The sequence below is a fragment of the Balearica regulorum genome, chromosome W (genome assembly GCF_011004875.1).
Source record: "Balearica regulorum gibbericeps isolate bBalReg1 chromosome W, bBalReg1.pri, whole genome shotgun sequence".
Taxonomy (NCBI): Eukaryota; Metazoa; Chordata; class Aves; order Gruiformes; family Gruidae; genus Balearica; species Balearica regulorum.
The window spans coordinates 13,870,401-13,894,213 of record NC_046219.1 but is presented as its reverse complement, the minus strand read 5'-3'; the positions used below and the strand labels follow the sequence as shown (position 1 = coordinate 13,894,213).

The following is a 23,813-nucleotide window of genomic DNA, read 5'->3' as shown; positions in this document are numbered from 1 at the left end:
GGCCTTGTGGAGTTGCTTTAGGCGCCCAGACGGCTATTGTTCGGAGCCTGTCTTTGCTGGAGAAATCTTCCCCTCGTCCCAGCTCCGCTCCCCGCAGGTGAAGGCGCGGGGGGGGGGGGGGAAGTCGTCGCCACCTCTGTCAGTCTTAATTCACAGTTCTTTCATTTCCGTTCCCTGTTAGTGCAGATATTTAAATGTGAGACACCTGTCTATTTATACTTATCTATATTTATAACTTATGCTTTGAAATATGCACATAAAGCCAGTATGGATTAACTCCTGAGCCTATATGTATTGAGCGGGGGGGGGGATACTTTCTCCTGCTCTTTCACCTCCTTTTTTTTCCTTTAGGCTGGTTTACTTTTTTACTTTAGGCTGGGGGCAGTTGGCTGGGGAGCGCCACAGCTTGGGAACTAGCTGGGCATCAGTCAGTGCTGCTGAGCAATTCTGCTGTGCATTACTTGTTTTCTGTATTCTTTTTTTCTTTATTATTATTATTATTATTACTTTCCTTTTCTGTCTTGGTTGTTTTAGCTGCCTGCCGGGTTAAACCACAACAGTCTTTTTGGCACCCAACTTGGGGCTCGAAGGGTTTGAGATAAACTGTGGTTTAGCCCCAGCCGGCAGCTAAGCACCACATGGCTGCTCGCTCACTCCTCCTCGCCCAGTGGGATGGGGAGGAGAAGCGGAAGAAAAAGGTAAAACTTGTGGGTTGGGATAAGGACAGTTTACTAGGGCAGCAAAGGACGAGGAAAATAACAACAATACTTATAAAAGAATGTACAAAGCGGGTGATATACACAACGCAATTTGCTCACCACCAGCCTGTCCACAAGCAGTGACCCCTCCTCCCCGGCCAGCCCCCTTTATGTACTGAGCATGATGTCACATGGTATGGAATACCCCTTTGGCTAGTTTGGGTCAGCTGTCCTGGCTGTGTCCCCTCCCAGCTTCTTATGAAAATTACCTCTATCCCAGTTGAAAACCAGGACAACCACAGATCTGACCAGGGTGTGTTAAAACAAATTTGTTGTAAGCATCCATTATATTAGTTTGATAGTGGCAATGTTGTATTATTTGTTCTCAGGGTTGTGTTATGTAATGCCTAGGTTGCTGTATATATTCCCTGCGGTGTTGTTTATCTTCTCTGCAAGGTGGATCAAGGTTACCATTTTGTCGTACTGTGTAACACTGGGTTATGATATGATAAAATTATGTTTGTGAGACTAATCTGGCATTTGTATATGGACGTGAGGAAGTGGGATGGAAAACCTACCTCGACCATAGAGGCACAGGTGAGTAGGTGAGTTGTAAGGAAAAACAATCACAAAAGGGGATTCTTCCAGGGAATAAACGCTGCTCCAATTTCCAGCGGGTAGTTCCCCAGACAGAGTAGAAGGGCTGGTCCGACTTCTGACATTAATAAAGGGACTTCTGATTCATATTTACAAGAAGCAAGTAACAAATACTATGACCAGGATTTAGAGGGGGTCTGCCTCCAGCCAGGTAATAATTTACAGAGGAAAGGATTGTTATTATTATTTTTTTTAAAGTTGATTTCTCTATGTATTGGGCTTGTGTGGCAGGGGGTTTTTTTTTGGGGGGGGGGGCTGCAGGGGTGGCTTCCGTGAGAAGATGCCAGAAGCTGCCCCCACGTCGGACACAGCCAGTTCCAGCCGGCTCCAAGAAGGACTCGCTGCTGGCCAAAGCTGAGCCAGTCAACAATGTTGGTAGTGTCTCTGTGATAACCTATTTAAGAAGGGGAAAAACTGCTGCACAACAGCAGCTAGGAGGGAGACAAATGAAAACACACGAGAGAAACAACTCTACAGACACCAAGGTCAGTGAAGGGGGAGGGGGGGGGAGGTGTTCCAGGTGCCAGAGCAGAGATTCCCCTGCAGCCTGCGGCAAAGACCATGGAGACATGGGCTGTCCCTCTGCAGCCCATGGAGGTTAACCGTGCAGCGGATATCCCACCTTGCAGCCTGTGGAGGACCCCAAGCCGGAGCAGGTGGATAACCAAAAGGAGGCTGTGACCCTGTGGGAAGCCCATGCTGGGGCAGACTCCTGGCAGGAACTGCAACCCATGGAGAGGAGCCCACCAGTGAATCAAAAAAATTCCCTCAATAGCCAATGTGACTATGAAGCAGGTATCCTTTATTGCAGCGCTGGGAGTCGCACCGGGATATTTCCACGAACGTGCGCTTCCACGAGAAAGAAATTGTACATGATTTATATTACAAAAGAGTTACATATTCATTAGGTTTCCGATAAATTTAATACATATTCATTATTATTCCGGGAACTCATGAATATATGCTAATGTCCTGATACGCCTGCACAGTTTCTTTCTCAGGTGGTCGTCAGGGGTCGTCCTCCTCCTCAAATCTTCCTCTTTCTCCTCTTCTTCATTATCTCTGTTTTGCAAGCTCAGCAACCTTGTTATCCGTCCTGCCCAGATGGTCCCAGGCTTGTTGGCATATTGGGCCCCCTTTATCAGGATGCCTCAAACTTTGTGTCTTTTTTCTAGTTCATACCCAAGGACTGTTCCCTAATTTACGGCTTCTCTTATCCTGTTCCTACATTCCACCTATTTTACTAACTGTTTTCTTTCGTACTGGAGCATGAGACAGGCGAAGCCTGAGTTTGTGGGGCCTGACTCAAGTGTTGCCAAGTTATATATTCCGTTTTAAAATTATTCTACGCTAATTAGTTTCCCTTATTCACCACGCTGGAGCAGGTTTGTTGGCAGGAACTGTGGCCCCATGGGTGATCCACCCTGGAGCAGTCTGTTCCTGAAGGACTGCACCCCGTGGAAAGGACCCACACTGGAGCAGTTCATGAAGGACTGCCTCCCATGGGAGAGACCCCACAGTGGACCAGGGGAAGAGCATTAGGAGGAAGTGATAGAGAGAACTAACACTTAAGGGAAATGGCAGGACCATTAACTAGCTTAAGCCACATATCTAATAATCTTAACCCTTACGTAAGATGTTTTAACAAGAACTAGCGTAAGGAAGGGTCAAGATGACCCTTCGCTCTGCTTGCATTTTTGTAACCAATCACAAGATAAGGAGGTAGTAAATCAGAATGGAATGAACACGGAGGATTCTCTGCTAATTAGGAACCGGTCTGAGTAAGTTTTGTGGTGAAGGTGAAAAGTGCACAGTGAGGAAGACATACGGCCTTCATCCCTAAGACCCCGGCCCACGACCACCAAGAGGCACTGCGCGTGCGCAGCTGAGAGGAGTTAAAGGCGGAGACAATGGAAATGAACTCATTGTAATAAGACCGCCTTTCCGCGGAAAGATCGTGAATATGTATAGGCGCTTTTTGAATATGTAACATTCTGTTGTATAAAATTCAAAGGGAATTGCCGCAAGGTGCACACGATTTTGGTGGGATGACCCCCCGTGCTGCCCAGCGCTGAATAAACATACCTACTTTACAACTTTCCCAGTTGTGGAGTCTGCTTTCCACATGTCAGAAGGAGCCGCAGAGACAGTTCACGATGAACTGACCAGAACCTCCATTCCCCATCTGTCTACACAGCTTGAGGGAGGCGTGGGTGTGTGCGTGTGAAGGAGGTAGAGGAATCAGGAGTGAAGTTGGTCCAAGTACCAGAGCATCACCAAAAACTACCCCTGTCAGAATACTACCCAATTTTACCCAGAAACTAACCCACCAGGAAGGCCCCACTTGCAGCTTGAAGCACACTACCCTCTAAATAAGCACCGGAGTACCCGGCAACATCTTCATCACCATGTATATAGCAGCTGAGCACTAAAAACGATTTCCTCTTGACCCCCTGCCACCCCCGCCCCTAATAGACAGAGCCCGTGGCACCACCCCCCACCGAGCATGCCTGCCCTCCCCCCCGCACTTGCAGCATTCGCGCTACGGTGCCTCACTAGATCTGTTCTCCCTCTAAGCAGCAGCATAGCACTCAGCAAATTCCTGCTTTTATTTTTATTTTTTTCCTCGCGCTGGAATGACCTGTGAGCCACCCTGCTTCCCCTACAGACCTACGTGCGTATTTACTGCTTCACGCTTTGGTAGTGCAAGAGGCTCGCACAGTTGTTTTCAACTCCGACGCCGTAACTCGGGAGAGGAATAAACTTTGGCACGATCTGGGGAGATCTGCCTTTTCCTGTTTGGTTGTTGTAGCATTATTTTACCCCACCCCCCGAGGCGGAGATGATGGGGGGGGACGACTCCTCCTCCTGTATCCCTTACACCCCTCAGGAGAGAACAGGGAATCTGCCCCCACCTTCTCTCCCGGCTATCTCGCACTCCGCGAGCTGCTACCTACTCCGTGTATGAGGAGAGGATGAGCCACTAAACGCGCAGGTGCAGCTCACCAATCTGCTCTTTTTCTCTGTCCCTAGCTAGCTTCCACCCTCTTTTCTACTTTGCCCCGCCCATGCAGTCGCGCGCCTTCGTTGGCTCTCGGGGGAGTGGGGTGAGAGTGTGGAGCTGTGTCTCTGCAGGAGTTGCTCCCCTCGCGGCTGCAGGGGGATAAGGCAGCAGCGCTGGGGCCTTGTGGAGTTGCTTTAGGTGCCTAGACGGCTATTGCTCGGAGCCTGTCTTTGCTGGAGAAATCTTCCCCTCGTCCCAGCTCCGCTCCCCGCAGGCGGAGGCGCGGGGAGGGGGAAGTCGTCGCCACCTCCCAGGCGTGCGGCTGGTGGGAGGGGGGGAGGTAGGAGGGGGTGAGGCTCGACATGATGGCGGCCGAGGCCGGGGTTGAGGAGGGCGGCGCGGTTATCTCCGCCGGGGTGATGGGAGCCGTTGGCGGAGCTGAGTCGGAGTGCTACCCCACCTTATGCCGGGGCAAGGAGCTGGGGTCGCAGGGCCCCTTCCTGCTGGGCTCTGGCGGGGACAGCACGGGCGCCGGCGGTCCGGCTTTGTGCTCGGCGCTGGGGCTCCTGGCGCTAGGCTCGGGGCCTGCCTCTCTGGCGTCCGGAGGCGGTGGTGCCGTGACAGCAACTGGCCGGGGGCCAGAGGTGTCCGGAGGGGTGCTGCCCCCACCCGAACCCAGCACTGTCGCCTTTCCTCCGCTGCCGCCGCCACGACCACCTTCCTTGGCGGGGGGGCTGGGGACCGCGGACGAAGGCGACTCGTTAGATGGGCCGGAGTATGAAGAGGAGGAGGTGGCCATCCCGCTCAACGCTCCCCCTACGAACCAGTGAGTAGCAGCGCTTCCGTGCCCCTCCGGGCGCCCGCCACCCCTGGGCGCTTCCTCCGCGGGGAGGGGGGCATCGGGCCCCCACCTTTTCTCAGTAGAAAGTGTGTGTCAAACTCCTGTGGAAGTGTCGCAGAAGTTTTTAATTAGGTTCTGTTTGGGGAGAAGAGGCAATTTGAAAAAAGAAACTGCAAGTCTTCATTAAGGTTTTTATTATACTTATCCTTCCATTAGGTTAATCGGGGTTCCTACAGTGCTAGTTATATAAAGAATCTTGCACTAGAGGTAGAGCAGTTCTGTGTTTATATTTTGTGAAATAAAAAAATCGGATAATGTAGAGTTCATGTAACTAGTGAGTGCTCTAAACACAACCTTTGGATTTAACAATGAACTAACTCTAGGAAGTCTGCAGATTTACATAACAAGGTTGCAAGACTTGTATTGGAATGGCCCTCAAGCAGGTACCTTATTCTCCCCAAAATGAAACAGTTTCAAAGGCTCAAATTGCTTACGTTGGTATCCAGAAATATGTTATTCCTGAAGTTATAGTAAGTATAGAGTATAACAGGGTTTCAAGATATAGGGTGGCAGATATGTTCAAGGTATAGGTCAAAGTTCATCTGAAAACCCATCTGAATTTGGGTTTATTTTTACTTTCTCTCATAACTCCAGTGTCAGAGAGTTAACTTCTGCATTATTTCAGGTATTTCCAAGATTTCAGAAGCCATTGTAGTTGTGAGGAGGAGGTAAACTGTAATATTAAATGATTTTTTTTAAAAAAATCATTTAATATCTCCCTAACCTTGACAGGCTTTCTACTAATCCTTTCCTCTTTTAAATTCTTGACTTTTTGTGGAAGTTAATAAAGAATAAGACTTTGTTTTGTAAAGGCAGTGTTTGAATAGTCTTAAAGTTGTCCACTTCTATAAAGAGCTATCAATATAATCAGGCAGTTTAGATAAAGGCTGAGGAGGGAAATAGAAGCACATAAAGGTGAAGTTACTTTTTCAATATTGTGTATTAAGTCAGATACAGAGTTCTGGTCTTCTGGTTTCCTCTCTGAAAGATCAGATTGCTTTTTCTGTTAGATCTGGTTATTGTGTTTCTCAGAAAGTAGTTATTTTTAAAAAAATATTTTTAGAAAGAGGAGTAATTCTTGATGAATGATCATGTATTTGATACTAAGTAATTGTTACTACTTTCACAAATGTAAGTGGATTTTGCTGTCAGAGTATTGTCTTGTAACTCATATGATAGCATGAAGGTTAACTTTCATAAAAGAGAATACAAAATTTCTGACAAAAAGCATGTTCTAGGGGGAAGACTGCGAAGGCCATAATTTTCTGTGTTGGTTGACAAGGCTACTTACCTTATTAAGATGAAAGGGATGTTGAAGTCTTTGCAGGGCCAACATAACTGTGTAGCTGAGTATCTGCTGTTGCAGATGCTTTAATAAAAAAAAATCTAAGCAGTAAAATTGATTTTAAAAATTGATTCAGAAACTTATACCTCCATCTACTTAACTGTCTTTTCTTGGTAACCTGTCCTTTTTGTGACTTTTAATTACCCAACAACTTTTTTTTTTTTTTTAAATAATCGGAAACCTTTTATCTCTTTGTGTTGGGTTTGCATGGCAAGGTTTTGTTAGCGGGGGGAGGCTACAGGGGTGGCTTCTGTGAGAAGCTGCTAGAAGCTTCCCCTGTGTCTGATAGAGCCAATGCCAGCCAGCTCCAAGACGGACCCACTGCTGGCCAAGGCCAAGCCAATCAGCGCCTCTGTGATAACATATTTAAGAAAGAGAAAAACAGTTAGGGAGAGCTTTTGCAGCCAGAGAGAGGAGTGAGAAGATGTAAGAAACTCTGCAGACACCAAGGTCAGTGCAGAAGGAGGGGGAGGAGGTGCTCCAGGTGCCAGAGCAGAGATCCCCCTGCAGCCCCTGGTGAAGACCATGGTGAAGCAGGCTGTCCCCCTGCAGCCGTCCATGGAGGAAGGATGAGGGGGTGTAGAGATTCCACCTGTAGCCCGTGGAGGACCCCATGCTGGAGCAGGTGGAGACACCTGAAGGAGGCTGTGGCCCCGTGGGAAGCCCATGCTGGAGCAAGCTCCTGGCCTGACCTGTGGCCCCATGGAGAGAGGAGCCCACGCCAGAGCAGGTTTGCTGGCAGGACTTGTGACCCCGTGGGGGACCCACGCTGGAGCAGTTTGCTCCTGAAGGTCTGCCCCCCATGGGAGAGACCCATGCTGGAGCAGTTCATGAAGGACTGTAGCCCGTGGGAGGGACCCCACGCTGGAGCAGGGGAAGGATGAGAGGAGTCCTCCTCCTGAGGATGAAGAAGCGGCAGAAAACACCATGTGATGAACTGACCGTAACCCCCATTCCCTGTCCCCCTGTGCCGCTGAGGGGGGGTGGAGGTTGAAGCCGGGAGTGAAGTTGAGCCTGGGAAGATGGGAGGGGTGGGGGGAGGGTTTTTAAGATTTGGTTTTATTTCTCATTGCTCTGTTTTGCTTAGTAATAAATTAGATGAATTCCCTCTCTAAGTTTGGTCTGTTTTGCTCGTGACGATAATTAGAGAATGATCTCTCCCTGTCCTTATCTCGACCCACAAGCTTTTTGTTGTACTTTCTCTCCCCTGTCTAATGAAGGAGGGGAGTGATAGAGCGGCTCTGGTGGGCACCTGGCCTCCAGCCTGGGTCAACCCACCGCAGTGTTTCATGCATCTATTTTAACACAAAGTCATTTTTTTACCATTCTCAGTTAAGTCATTTAAATTAGCCATATTTTGATAGTAAGTTGTATCCTTTCAGTCCTGATGTTTTATTTTGGAAGCGTCCTTTCTTTGTAGTCATACCACCTGCTTTTATAGAATTGAACTCTTGATTTATTACCAGAACAAAGATTTGTCACCTTTAATATTGTAAGCAAACACCTAATACACTTAACAACTTTGTCTCTTTTCCAAGTACCTCAGGGAAATGGGAATGCATTTTAATGTGATTTCTTTAATTTTCTAGCAGTGGGAGCAGTTCGTCAATATGTACCAGATTCTTTTTATTAAAATACTCAAAATCCCAATGTATGATTGATATTTATCCTTGATCCTTGTAAGGGCCTAAGGTGGCACTGACAAGTTATAGGTTCAGAATACAGTAACAGATGCCAGACCAATGGCTTCGGGGATAAATAAGCTATTGCTAAATATAGGTACAGTAATAAATACAGATCAGTAGTACAATTATCTGTGGTGTTACAACAATGCATCCAGTAATTCAGTAGTATGATTATCAAGGTCAAAACAACAGCAAATCCAATAATTTACCAATACTGGGCTAAACTTAATATCTAGGAGTGCAAAGGCTTACATAACCATGGTTATCGGGCAGGGTGGCAGGAAGTAGGGCATGGCTTCTTCGGGTGACCAACACAGAGTGGCCGATGGGCTTGGGGAATTCAGAATTCCCTGATTAGACTGTTGTCTTTAATTGTCAAGTTGTGGAAGCGCTATCTGGACATGTTTAACCAATCATCACGCATCCTACCTCTGTTCCAGTTCTGTCCTTGGTGTGCACGGGGCATGCGAATACTGTGTAAGGCAGTGCTAGCCCCACAATCCTGAGTGAGACTGACTTAACAATTGTCTGTTCAGTGTGTGCTTTTTCATTTGAGTATAGAAGTAGCATGTTTATGCTGTAGCTTAATGGTAGATGGGATGCACAGGATGCTAGGGAATAGAGTGGGCAATTCTGTGTGTGTTTTGGTCTTTTTCTCTGCACTCTCTACCCCATCTGCAAAGCTCACTGCCAGAGGTTGATGGCAGTCTGAAATGGTGTTACAGAAATGCCTACAAAATTAATGAATGAATGATATTTAATTTAGTAGTAAACCAGTGATATGTGAAATAGTTTAGTTGTTTATGTACTTGAATAAAAATATTAAAGTTGACAAGATGTATCTTAGCGTTGCGTTAAGATGGCAGAAGCAGTTCTAGTATATTCCAATGCAATTCATATTTTCATATGGTGTTTCTTTAAGCAGTGATTATCAGTTTGAAATGGTAATTGGTTGAAATCAAAAGATATTAACCACCTTACAAGATGAAATAGGTTGTCAAAATACTGTCTTGTTAAAACAAAAATTCTACACGCAGTAGGTGTATTCTTACAGTCACTTTTGGTATCTGTTGAGGCAAGGTATTAGTGAGAAAAATCAGTTGAAGATAGAGAGGTGGGTAGAGAACTATTAAACATGGTTTGAGTGAAAGTAAAAAAAATGTTTTGTCTCAATGTAGTGTGACTACTCACTTCATCTTCAGATGAATCTGTCAAAGGTAGCAAGTCAAGAGTTCTATGGCATTTGTTTATTTCAGTAGCTAATAAGAAAACAATGTTTTTCTGAAAGTGCATAGTTTTACAATAATTATTGAAGGCCATACTCTGTACCAAAGAATAAATTTGTGTTGCATTGAAAACTGAGGGGAAATATTGTTGTCATGTTTGGACTCAACAACCTCTCTGGGCATCCTGTGCCTAGTGCTTGGTCACTCTCACAGTAAAAAAAAAAAAAAAAAAAAAAAAAAAAAAAAAGGTGTTATGTTCAGACAGAACCTCCTGTGTTTCAGATAGTGCCCATTGCATCTTGTTCTGTCACTGGGCACGACTGCAAAGAGCCTGGCTCTGTTGTCTTTGCACCTTCCCTTCAGATATTTATATATGTTGATGAGATCCTCCCCTGAGCCTTCTCTTGGCTAAACGGTCCCAGCTCTCTCAGCCTTTCCTCATAGGAGAGATGCTCCAGTCCTTTCATCATCTTTGTGGCCCTTTGCTGGACTCTTGTCAGTATGTCTGTGTCTCTCCTGTACTGGGGAGCCCAAAACTGGACACAGGACTCCAGGTGTGGCCTCACCAGTTCTGAGTAGAGGGGAAGGATCACCTCCCCTGACCTGCTGGCAACACTCCTTCTAATGCAGCCCAGGATACTGTTAGCCTTCTTTGTGGCAAGGGTGCATTGCTGGTTCGTGTTCAACTTTGTGTCCACCAGGACCCCCGGGTCCTTTTCTGCAAAGCTGCTTTCCAGCTGGTAAGCCCCCAGCATGTGTACTAGTGCCTGGGGTTATTCTTCCCCAGGTGCAGGATTTTGCACTTCCCCTTGTTGAACTGCATGAGGTTCCTGTCAGCCCATTTCTCCAGCCTGTTGAGGTCCCTCTGGATGGCAGCATGACCCTCTGGCATATCAGCCGCTCCTCCCAGTTCTGTGTCATCTGCAAACTTGCTGAGGGTATGCTCTGCCCTACCATTCAGATCATTAATGATGATGCTGAACAGGACTGGACTCAGTATTGACCCAGGCACATGGAAAATAAGGAGGTGATTGAAGGCAGCCAACAGGGCTTCACTAGGGGCAAATTGTGCCTGACAAACTTGGTGGCCTTCTATGATGAGGTTACAGCGTTGGTGGACAAAGGAAGAGTGACAGACATCATCTACCTGGACTTGTGCAAAGCATTTGACGCTGTCCCGCACGACATCCTTGTCTCTAAATTGGAGAGACATGGATTTGATGGATGGACCACTCAGTGGATAAGGAATTGGCTGGATGGTCGCACTCAAAGAGTTGTGGTCAACGGCTCCATGTCCAAGTGGAGAACAGTGACGAGTGGCGTTCCTCAGGGGTCGGTCCTGGGACCGGCACTGTTCAACATCTTTGTCGGTGACATGGACAGTGGGATCGAGTGCACCCTCAGCAAGTTTGCCGACGACACCAAGCTGTGTGCTGTGGTCGACATGCTGGAGGGAAGGGATGCCATCCAGAGGGACCTTGAGAGGCTGGAGAGGTGGGCCCGTGTGAACCGCATGAAGTTCAACAAGGCCAAGTGCAAGGTCCTGCACGTGGGTCGGCGCAATCCCAAGCGCGACTATAGGCTGGGCGAGGAATGGATTGAAAGCAGCCCTGAGGAGAAGGACTTGGGGGTGTTGATTGATGAGAAGCTCAACAGGAGCCGGCAGTGTGCACTTGCAGCCCAGAAAGCCAACCATGTCCTGGGCTGCATCAAGAGAGGTGTGACCAGCAGGTCGAGGGAGGTGATCCTGCCCCTCTAACTCGGCTCTGGTGAGACCCCACCTGGAGTACTGCACCCAGCTCTGGGGGCCCCAGTACAGGAGAGACATGGAGCTGTTGGAGCGAGTCCAGAGGAGCTGATCAGAGGGCTGGAGCACCTCTCCTATGAGGACAGGCTGAGAGAGCTGGGATTGTTCAGCCTGGAGAAGAGAAGGCTCCAGGGAGACCTAATTGTGGCCTTCCAGTACCTGAAGGGGGCCTCCAGGAAAGAAGGTGAGGGACTGTTTATCAGGGAGTGGAGTGACAGGACAAGGGGTAATGGGTTCAAGCTGAAGGAGGGTCGATTTAGATGAGATGTTGGGAAGAAATTCTTTACTGTGAGGGTGGTGAGGCACTGGAACAGGTTGCCCAGAGAGGTTGTGGAGGCCCCATCCCTGGGAGTGTTTAAGGCCAGGTTGGATGAGGCTTTGGGCAACCTTCTCTAGTGGAGGGTGTCCCTGCCCATGGCAGGGGGGGGTTGGAACTAGATGATCTTTGAGGTCCCTTCCAACCCAAACCATTCTATGACCCCTGGGGTACACAGCTAGTTATTGGCTTCCAACTAGACTTTGTGCCAGTGACCACCACCCTCTGGGCCTGGTCGTTCAGCCAGTTTTCGGTCCACCTCACTGTTTGCTCATCCTGCCCGTGCATCAACAGCTTCTCTATGGAGATCTTGAGAGATGATGTCAAAAGTCTTCCTGAAGGCTAGGTAGACAATATCCACTGGTCTCCCCTTGTCTACCACGCCAGGCATTTCATCATGGAAAGTTATCAGGTTGGTCAAGGAAGACTTCCCCTTGGTGAATCCATGCTGACTACTCCTGGTGATTTTTCTTGTCCTTCACGTGCCTGGAAATGGTTTCCAGGATTAGCTGCTCTATCACCTTCCCCAGGGATTGAGATGAGACTGACTGGCCTGTAGTTCCCTGGGTCCCCTTTCTTGAAGATAGGGGTGACATTTACTTTCTTCCAGTCTTTGGGCGTTTCTCCCAATCACCATGATCATTCAAATATTATCGAGAATGGCCTCGCAATGGCATCAGCCAGCTCCCTTGGCACTCGTGGGCGCGTCCATCAGGGCCCTTGAGCTTACGTACGTCCAGTTTGCTTAAGTATTCCCTGACCTGATCTTCTCCCACCAAGAGTACGTCTTCCTTGCTCCAGCCTTTTCCCCTAGTCTCTGGGACCTGTGATTCCTGAAGGCCAGTCTTGCCAGTAAAGACTGAGGTGAAGAAGGTATTCAGTACATCAGCCTTTTTCCATGTCCTGTGTCACCAACAGGTGACACCTGTGTCACCAACCCCTGCCCCATTCAGCAGTGGGCCCACATTTTCCCTAGTCTTCCTTTTGCCGTTTTTGTACTTATAGAAGCACTTCTTGTTGCCTTTGGTGGAGGTGATCCTTGAATATCAACCAGCTTTCTTGGGCTCCTCTTCCCTCCAGGGCCTTATCCCATGGAACTCTTCTAAGCAGATCCCTGAAGAGGTTCAGCAGAGCACCTCTCCTCATTGACTCCTTTTATTGTCCGTGTCAGGAAGCTGTCATTGATGCTCTCCAGGAACCTTCTGGATTGCTTATGTCCTGCTGTGTTGTTCCTCCAGCAGATATCAGGGTGGTTAAACTCGTGCACCTCCCCCCCCCCCCCCCATGGACATGAGGCTAATTCTAGCTGTCTGTAGCTGTGATGTAACTTGATTTTAGTGTATGAGGTTTCTCTTCTGTTTCACAGTTAATGTGGTTAGCAGGTAACCTTTTTTTCTTCAGTTAACGAGTGTCTTTTAGTAATGCCTGCTCTCAAATTATAGAGGGAAGATAGAGAGAAACACCTTATTTATTTTTTTATTTTTTTCTAGTTGCTGGGTATTTTGCTGATTTGTCCAGATCTTATAATTTGTGTACTTACAGAATAGAATTGTATATAAATCTGATTTTATTTCTGTCTGAATAGATGGTGTCAGAAATGCTATTTTAAAAGAATGGTTAGGAGCAGCAGAACAAAATTGTACTTTAACCTTACGTTGGAAGTGAAGCAGTAAGTAAACTGAACATAATTACATATATAAATGGAAGCTTCAGATTTGGAAAAACAAAAGTGGAACAACATTTGATGTTGGAAAAAGTTTGAAGAAGAATTTTCTGGGTTTTGGTGGTGGGTGTGTTTTTTTTTTTGTTTGGGTGGTTTTGGTTTTTTTTAGTCAGTACTTCTAATTAACATCAGTTGAAGGTTATTTAATCTAAACAGTGAATAGAGTCTTTTAACCTATACTTTGTCAAGTTTTTACTTTGTTGTATGTTTTCTCCCAGAACTTCAACACAGGGCTTATGCACTTCACCTACTGGCCTACCCTATTGAGAAGCATACTATTGTGCCGTATTTCTTCACCTTTTGTCTTCCTTTTGGACTTGATGATCTTAAAGGTCCTTTCCAACCTAAATGATTCTATGATTTTTTTTATTTTTTTTTTTTTTTTGTGGCTGAGGAGGTACACTAATTTTGCTGTTAGGGGGCATAGATCTCTTCAGCGTAGGACTGCATTTGTTCTTTCAGCCATAAATTCTTAGGTTTCCTGCAATAGTTTTCATGTTTCCCCCATATCTTTTTTTCCTTTAAAAATCCAAACAACCCCCCCTTGGTATTTATCTCACTAGTGGGCACAGTAAGAGGATGGGGAAGGCATCTTATTTCAACGTTGTGTTTGCGTTGCACAGAAGTATCCCAATGTAACAAGAATTCTGTGTTATTCTGTGTTCCTCTAGGTTACGGTCGGCACTGTCCTGGTTTCAGCTGAGATAGTTAATTTTCTTCATAGTAGCTAGTATGGGGCTACGTTTTGGATTTGTGCTGGAAACGGTGTTGATAATATAGAGATGTTGTTGTTGAGCAGTGCTTACACAGAGTCAAGGCCTTTTCTGCTTCTCACACCGCCCCATCAGTGGGATGTTTGGGGGTGCACAAGAAATTGGGAGGGGACACAGCGGGGGCAGCTGACCCCAACTGACCAAAGGGATGTTCCGTACCATATGATGTGCTCAGAATATAAGGGGCTTGGGGAAGGAGGGGTGGTGTTCGGAGTGATGGCGTTTGTCTTCCCAAGTAACTGTTACACATGATGGAGCCCTGCTTTCCTGGAGATGGCTGAACACCTGCCTGCCGAGAGGAAGTGGTGAATGAATTCCTTGTCTTGCTTTGCTTGCGCGTGTGACTTTTTTGCTTTACCTATTAAACTGTCTTTATCTCAACCCATAAGTGTTCTCACTTTCACTCTTCTGATTCTCTCCCCCATCCTGCCGCATGGGAGGGAGAGTGAGCGAGCGAGCGGCTGCGTGGCGCTTAGCTGCGGGCTGGGGTAAAACCACGACAGTCGCCAATAAAATTTTACCGGTTCTTGACAAGTTCCATCTACTGTTTTATATGCGTTCAGGCAGTCTTAATGTTTTACATAAAAATAAAAAATAATTTGCTTGATCACTCTGGAATAGAAAAAAATAATTTTTTTTGCATGAGTCTATTTTTAAATTATGTTTTGTATATTTATAAATGTACTGTTTATAGTTGAGGACCATTATTAGGGGACCTGCTTACTGAAACTTGTTACTTGAAGTAGTCTGGGATTATGTCAGTGGGAATAGCTATTAGCAGAGGCTTTGAAGAAAAGTAAAAGAAAAGCTGAGGTGGATAAACAGAGTATTTTATTATTTTCTGTGTAGACAACTTTCCTCCTAATTTCTTCTGTAGAAGCTCAAGAATTCGTCTTGTCTTTTTTTTAATTCTTTCTAAGGTAGTTAACAGTGTTGCTTAACTTTAAAAAGGTACACATTACTAAATGATGAAATATTTATCTTTCTATTAATTATTAACGTATAGAAACCAATGTTGCTAAATAAACTTGTAAGCTGCGGTAACATTTGAGGAAAGGTGTAGCCGCCTTGCTAGGGCACTCAGTGTACCCATTCAGTGTTCTGATAAGTTAGAAGTCTGATTCTTGCAATGTCATTCTCATCTTCATGTTCAACTTTATATTTTCAAAAACTTCTTGGGACCAATTTCACATTGAAACAATTTTATTTTTATTTTTTTTATTAAAGGTTGGTTGTTTCATTTTGTTAATGCTGAAGTTGTCATACTTGTTCATCCTTAAGTGGGATTTGAGTTTATATAAGTATAAAGTTTCCTCAGGTTGGAATATGTGTGTTAATGTTAAGATATTTTAGCTATATGTAATTGTATTTAAAGAAGTTGAGTATGTAACTATACGGAAATATTTAAAGTCTTAGTTTGCTGTTAAGGAATCCTGTCACTGGCTCAGCAGGGGTGGGTATATGATTTTTCTCTTGTTAGTACCTATAGATATTTGGAAAAGAGTTTCTTTTATGAACTTACCTGTGCAGAGTACGTTGCTTTATTTTTCTGGGATAGTTTCTGGAAACTGAGGTTAATGATGTGTTTAGATTTAGGTAACATTTGATAATCAGCTCGGGAGTCTATGGTGATTCTGTGTAGTTTGTATAAGCAGTTTTTTCTATAAATAAATAAAAAAAAGTCTACCTGTTTTTTCTGTAAAATTATGCATATGTATGCACACTGTTCCCCTCATATGTAGTGTGCCCCCAAAAGGATATTCTGTCTGTGGCTTACTCATTGGGTTTTGTTTGGCTATTTTATAGATAGGCAGACAGTTTGGTGCAGTTTAAGAGGAATCATAAATCAATTAATTCCTTTTCCATACATCCATCTGCTAGTAGAATAAATAACATTGGAGACTTTGCAAAATCCAAGCTCGACTATTTGCTTAGTCCAGAAGATTAAGGAATGGCTTGCATTGTCTTGTTCAAACTACAGCCAAATTTCTACACCCTTTCAAAGATTTCTCTACTTCCTGAGCATCTGTGGAAAAGAGGGTATTTTTTGTTATCCTTTCTACTCCTTGGCAATCTAAGGGATGCTACAGAAATGTCTTTATCTTTCCAAAAGCAGAATGTAACAAATAACCTCTGTAGTAATCATCTTATTCTGTATTCAAGTCTAGAAACAATGTTTTATTTATACCCCCCCCCCCCAATTAATAGAATTGTGAGGTTGCAAGTTATTCAAAACAAGCATTATGAGTTGGATAGTTTACATCCTATTTGTTTTTTTAAACACACTTAGTTCTTTTACATCACACTATTGGATTCAGTGTGTATATGGATCATACTCTATAGGCAATTCCCACCTGTTCCTATTGCAGCTGTGAAGCATTGGACATCTGTCAATTTAGGCATTGTTTCTATCTTGGATTTTAGTGTATAAAGCTCTGAATTTCAGAGTTTTCTCATTAGAGCAGTAGTTCTTCACTGATAAGACGTACCTCACTAGTGAGGTGTTCTAGTATCAAAGATTAGGCGAGAGTGGAGCACAAAATAAAAGAAATAATAAAAACCTGACCCAAAATAACCCCCACCAACACACACCCCAAAACAAACCACCTCAAAGCCAACACAATCCCAAACCTGTGCTTGGTTAGTTTGGGCTCTAATCCAGAGCTGTGCAGCTGGCTGGGAGGTGAAAACAAAGATTGGTATGAAGTAAGGCTCAACACTAGTAGAGGCAGGGACTCTCTATTTCAGTTCCTTGGAACACCAGTGTTGCTTCCAATGAGCAAAACTGACTGAGTGGGTAGAATAGTAAAAGGATGAGGAGAAAGTCCAAGAAGGCTGGAGGTAGGAGAGGATGAAGTGCAAGGAGAAAGTCAAGGAAACGTTACTACTTTTAAAGAAATTAACGACAGACAAGACAAATAACACTTTTAAAAATTCTTAACTATTGCCAACCAAAATCTGGTGATTTGCACAACAGTATTAATATCATTTCCATAGGAACATTACTCCTAGCTTAAACAGAAAAAGGCATATCTTTGGCCTGAGGGCACAAGAACGAAGCATGTAAAAATGAGATACTTCTTGCTAAAGAACTTTAAGGAGTTCCAGAATTCATTTCCTAAGCTGAGCTTTCAGTAAGAAAATGTGAGCTGCTTCAAGAGCCTGTTTAGCTAAATTTCATCTATTTATTGGTGGCTTTTTTTCCTGGTGGTTTGGGTTTTTGGTTGTGGGGTGTTTTTGCTGTTGTTGTTGTCGTTTGTTTTTTTTTTTGGTGTGGTTTTTTTTTTTTTTTTCAAAAGGCAATCAATGTTCTTTTTAGTAAAAATTATATATATCAGGTAGGATTGGAAGAAATCTTTTGAGTTGCAAAGCTTGATCTTATGCTGTTGTCACATCTCTGTCTATTTTAAAGCTTATTACGCTGTTTGTCCTTATAGTACTTGAAACTTTTAGAACCTTGTTTTAATAAAGTACTTTTTGAATATGTACTTATTTCAGCTTCTATCCTTGTTTACTCTTTTTATTAAGATTTTTTGAGGGTTTTGGTTCATCTGTTTTATCTATTTTGTATAAGTCCATAGTTTGTGTATGCTCTGAAAGTATTTTAATGGCTGGTATTGGTAATGTGTACAACTGCCACAGTTAATGGCTTGGCACAGCTGATATACTGAGGAATGTCTATGAGAGTGATTTTCCATTTTAGTTGCCTGGTTCCTAACCTTGAAGTGCAGCAGTGTTCTATTTTCCTGCATACTGCTTCATAAGGGGTTTTAGAACAGGTAACCAAGAAAAGCAGATTTATTCTTTATTAGGCTTATATTGGCTTTGTGCTTCCGCTTAGAAAAATGTATAGGGATCAAAAAAGGATTAAACCCTCCACTCTCCCAGAAGAGTGTGAAACGCTCTTAATTTCATGTATGCTGGATAAAGGACAATTGCTTGGCTATTGGCTTTTTTGGTGTCCCGTTTGTCTCCTCCCTCCCCTCCTCCTCCCCCCCCCCCTTTTTTTTTGGTAGCTTTGGGTTAATTTGAATGCTTTTGTTTCATTATCTTACATGTGCATCCACCTGCTGTAGAAATTAAAACCCACCCAAACTTTTCATTTGGCTTACCTTGTTTCTCTTCAAAGAAAAATTTAAAATGAAGGGAAGAAGTTTTGTCTCTTTACTCTTTCATTTCTTTTATGATGGAGATAAAACACATATTTGGGAAAATAAGCGTTAACCTTGAGTTTAATTTAACAATATCAGGTTGAAATATCAGTTCCTTTGCAGAAGAGGAAAACTAGCTATTCAGAGTGTGAAATATGGCCATCTTTTAATGACAGCAAGGGAAGACCAAGAGAACCCCCTTCTTCTCTATCTATTTTGGGAGGTGAAGCTGGAAGGGAAAACTGACAAGAAGATAAAAACCAAACCAATCTTATAGCATTTGAAAAGGTTACATTTCTTATGTTCAACAAGACCAAGACTACAAGTTCTTGTGTGCTAAGCTATGTATTCGTAAGTGTTTATTGAAAACATTTCCTTGTTCCAAATTTTAACAGCAGATTTTACAACGTGGGGCAAAATACTCCAATGTGATTTTAATCAGTTTGCTTTCTTTATTAATCTGTTATCTCTATGATGATGTATATTTATAATGTGGTATTGTAAGATATAGCAAAAGAAACGTCCCGAGTGATAAGTTATGTGACAGCTTCTAAGTACTGATGCATGTGAAAATTATCATGTAACCTTTGTATTACATTGTCCTATGAGATCAGAGAAAACTGAGAAATTATGGGTGTGTGTCTCTTTTCTCTTTTCTCTTTTTTTAAATAATTCTTTCCTCTGTCTGTTCAATGTGGCATGTGGAAGGACCTGTGAGCTAGTCAAACTTGCCGACAACAGAATGCCATAATTGTTTGAATTTCAATTTCCCCTTTCATTTGGGTTTTGTGTGCTTCAAGTATTTTACAGTTAAGCATCAAGATAAAGTATTTAGAATATGTTTTTGTATATTATATAAATACATAAGTGTAATTAAGCAACAGAAGTCCTGTGTGAAATAAATTAAAAAAATATTTCTTCTGTGAATTCTGTTAGCTATGTGGCATAGTATCAGTTGTTGAAAGGTCAGGAATATGAAGTTATAAGCAAGATTTCTTGTGATAAGTCAAACTGAATAATTTCTGTTCTTTCCTATTATCTTGTCTGTCACGGTACTTATTGTGGAAAGGTGCTAGTGCTAACTTTGGTTTCCTCATATCCCAATAGCATGAATTAATCTGTTAGCAAGCTAGCATGTTCAACAGCATCCCAATCGGTTTTTATTTTTTCTAACGAATACTAACACCAGTTCTTTAAAATCCTGTATTCAATTATTATTAGGTAAATTCTATTTCCTAGTTAAAACTTATGTGCTTACAATTTAAGTCAAATATGTGTGTATATTTGCATACGCATATTTACCAAAACAAGCTTTAAAGGAACAAATATCAGTGCTATGAGAACTGCTATTTTCATTGTATAGTACAATTTATTTCTCTAGGTTCGAAGTAGAAAAAGCCTTTTTTTGTCTGTCTTGTCTGTTTTACAGTAGAGAGGTTCAGTGAACATCCAGGTTGTGGTGTACAAAATAGAACCTAGGCTTGATTTGCAGAAGTGCTGAGCGCTTCCAAATGCAATTGAAGTCAGCAGGAGTTTTTCACAAGTAAAAACCTATATATATATATATCCAAGTACTTTGGAAAAACAGGTGTAGGCATCTCAAACTTGAGATGTAATATTAAGGGACACTTGTGAACTCAGTCTAAATACCTCAGCTCCCTATAAGTAAAATGGAATTAATACAGTTTCCTTGTATTGTGGGAGAATTGTAAGGACCAATTAGTTCATGTGTGTGATGTGTTCAGCTTTCATAATGGTAGCACTATTGAAAACTGTCCTGGTTTTGGCTGAGATAGAGTTAATTTTCTTTGTAGTAGCCAGTATAGTGCTGTGTTTTGGATTTAGTATGAGAATAATGTTGATAACACACTGATGTTTTGAGTTGTTGTGAATCAAAGAAAATTCACTCAATAGCCAATGTGACTATGAAGCAGGTATCCTTTATTGCAGCGCTGGGAGTCGCACCGGGATATTTCCACGAACGTGCGTCTCGACGAGAAACAAATTGTTCGTGATTTATATTACAAAAGAGTTTACATATTCATTAGGTTTCTGATACATTTAATACATATTCATTATTATTCCGGGAACTCCTGAATATATGCTAATGTCCTGATACGCCTGCGCAGTTTCTTTCTCAGGTGGTCGTCAGGGGTCGTCCTCCTCAAATCTTCCTCTTTCTCCTCTTCTTCAGTGTACAGAGTTGGGTGACCTCTTCTTCGTTATCCCCGTTTTGCAAGCTCAGCAACCTTGTTATCCATCCTGCCCAGATGGTCCCAGGCTTGTTGGCATGTTGGGCCTCCCTTTATCAGGTTGCCTCAAACTTTGTGTCTTTTCTAGTTCATACCCAAGGACTATTCCCTAATTTACGGCTTCTCTTATCCTGCTTCTGCATTCCAACTATTTTATTAATTGTTTTCTTTTGTACTGGAGCATGAGACAGGCGAAGCCTGAGTTTGTGGGGCCTGACTCAAGTATTGCCAAGTTATATTCTTTTTTTTTTTTTTTAAATTGTTATACGCTAATTAGATTCCCCTATTCATTCCCCCCTTTTCATTAAAGTTGCGAATTCTTTCGCAAGAAGGCCTACAATACATTCTCTTTTGCGATGTTCTCTTAAAGTATTTCCCTGACTCTACTGCGTGTCTTATCTTATTTTGTTTCCAGTTCTCATATTCTCCTGAAGTTCGCCTACTACACCAAAATGCACATTGTATTAATATACAAGTCAGGATTATCATCAGTCCTATAAGCAGGACAAAACCAAATAGCTGCCGGAGCCAGGTCGTATTAGGTAGCCAGGAAGTTAACTTGTGCCAAATTTCTTCAAAACCCCATAAAGTATGGTCTTTAGTACAACAGCTTATATTTATGGTTGCACAAACACCACCTTGTGAAGCTAATAATAAATCAAGGGCCATTCAGTTTTGAATCACTTCTTTTGACAGACTAGTTATTTCAATTTGCAAGGCCTGTATTGCATCAATGGTTTTGTTCTCAATGTTTTCTATTACTGCTGAAATGTTCACTATAGTTTTTTCTAGTTCACTTACCCCTAGCCATGGGAGAAACCACCTTACAAAGCTATGGAACTTAGTAAACCTATAGCGTTATGAGTTTTCATCTGAGTGATGTTTTGGACTAGAGAGAAGTGTAGATTTTGATTCCATCCTTCTACCTGACTGACATGGCTCAGGACTATTATTGTCATGAGTAGTGTCCAATTGATCATAATGTCCTTTTTATTTTTATCTTAAGGGGTGATTGTGGTTCCATAGTCCATGATGCAGGGACCTTCTTGATCCTTGAATAATGAATCCACGCGGGCTGCTCTTTGATCTTGATTGCAGTGAGGGTTGTTAACAGCACTTGAAACGGTCCATTCCACTTCTCTTCCAATGGTTTACCTGTGAAATTCTTAACATAAACCCAGTCTCCGGGTTTAAAAGGATGTATGGGTTGATCTAATCCTCTAACTCGTGTTGCTAGAACAGTTTGTTCGATTATATTTAACTGTCTGTGACTATTACCTTTTCCTATTACACCCATCTGAATCTTGTTTGAGGTATTCGGGTTATTCTTTAAACAAATTTCGCACCTTTGGGTTACTTGTTTCACAGTAGTGTACAAATTTCAACTTACTAGCTTCTGGTTTAATTGTTTATATAAAGCATCTGTACCCCAATGTGTTTTCTTATGTTCATCTAAAACTAATTTCCATAACAAATTAGAGGGTACTATTATTCGTCCATCTGGAACATAAAACCATCCATCTTTTCCTTTGTTACCTTCTAAATCATTGATTAATTTTTTTTATCTTCTTTGGAATACTTATCTGGCTCTAAATCAGAATTTGGAATTTGAAGTTTACTGTCTGGAATTAAGGCTGCCATCATTTTACCTTTTTCTGCTGCCTTTCTAGCCTCTGAGTCTGCCAATTTATTGCCAATCTCTTGGTCGGTGTTACCTTTTTGGTGCCCTTTAGAATGCATAATAGCTACTTTTTCTGGAAGATTTACGGCTTCTAATAACTTTAGAATTTCTTTTGCATGTTTAATATATTTTCCTTGAGCAGAGAGAAGTCCCCTTCCAGATAGCACCATGGGCATGTACAACTCCAAAGGCATACTTTGAGTCTGTCCAGATATTAATCTTCTTCCCTCTTGCCAGCTCTAACGCTCGGGTTAGGGCAATGATTTCAGCCTTTTGTGCTGATGTCCCTGGAGGTAATGATTTTGCTTCTATTACCTTTTGGGTAGTGGTCACAGCATATCCCGCTTGGCGTTCTCCGTGTTTCACAAAGCTGCTTCTGTCTGTATACCAGGAGTCCTCGGCATCGTGGAGCGGCTCCTCTTTTAGATCGGGGCGACTGGAATATACCGCTTCTATCGTTTTTAAACAGTCATGGACCACCGGCTCCGAGATTTCCCCACTAAGAAAAGAAGCTGGGTTCACAATGTTAGTGGTGACTATAGTTATATCATCTTGTTCCACTAGTATTGCTTGGTATTTCAGAAATCTAGAGGGGGAAAGCCAGTGTCCTGCTTTTTGTTCTAACACGGCTGAAACCGTATGAGACACCATTACTGTAATTTTCTGGCCCATTGTAAATTTGCGTGCTTCCAGTACATTCAGGATAACTGCAGCTACTGCTTGTAGACATCCAGGCCACCCTTTGCTTACTTCATCCAATTGCTTAGAAAGGTAAGCTACTGCTCTTTTATAAGGGCCTAGTTGCTGAGCTAGCACCCCGAAGGCTATTCCTTGCCTCTCATGAGAAAATAGCCAGAAGGGTTTAGACACGTCAGGAAGACCTAAAGCCGGTGCTCTCATCAGTTCTGTTTTCAGTTGTTCAAAGGCTCTTTTTGCTTCTCCTGTCCAGGTCAACTTTAACTGATTATCTTTTAGTAATTGATACAATGGTTTTATTAAGAGTCCATAATTATATATATCCATAATTTGCACCATCCTGTCATACCTAAAAAGGTCCTAAATTCTTTTGCTGTTCCCGTCAATGGCGTGCAGCAAATAGCTTCTTTTTGACCTTCTCTTTGTCCTCCTGAGATCTCAAATCCGAGGTAAGTGACTTGTTGCTGAATCACTTGGGCCTTTTGCTGGGAAACTTTGTATCCACTCTATCCTAGAAAATTTAACAAGCTCACTGTCCATTGGGCACAGTCCTCTTTAGTAGTTGTAGCCACTAGTAAATCATCCACATATTGTAATAAAGTCCCTGTCTGAGATGGAGGAGTCCATGTTTCGAGTTCTCGGACCAACTGGTTCCCAAAAATAGTAGGGCTATTCTTAAGTCCTAGAGGTAACACCGTCCAAGTTAATTGTGTTTTTCTGCCTGTTTCAGGATTTTCTGACAGCTTCTGACTCTCTGCTGCCAAGGGCAGACAGAAAAATGCATCCTTCAGGTCCAGTACGGTAAACCAAATTTGGTCCTGTACTAGCTGATAATTCTTCCCATCCGGTTTCTTCACCGGTAAAATTGGGGTATTATACTCTAATTCACATTATATGA

General features: G+C 43.1%; 1 protein-coding gene across 3 annotated transcripts in view; it reads left to right on the top strand.

Annotated features, from left to right (window-relative positions):
* The first annotated feature begins 4,450 nt into the window (after positions 1-4,450).
* The window catches only part of LOC104641365 (ras GTPase-activating protein 1-like), a 502,600-nt gene continuing 483,237 nt past the window's right edge, over positions 4,451-23,813 (top strand). For 2 of the 3 annotated variants that reach the window (XM_075739083.1, XM_075739084.1), the window contains exon 1: positions 4,453-5,185. In XM_075739083.1, the coding sequence (XP_075595198.1) occupies positions 4,722-5,185 (464 nt within the window). In that variant the 5' untranslated portion in view covers positions 4,453-4,721. Of the gene's footprint in view, positions 5,186-23,813 lie in introns of all 3 variants that reach the window. The other variant, XM_075739082.1, reaches the window with a different exon arrangement.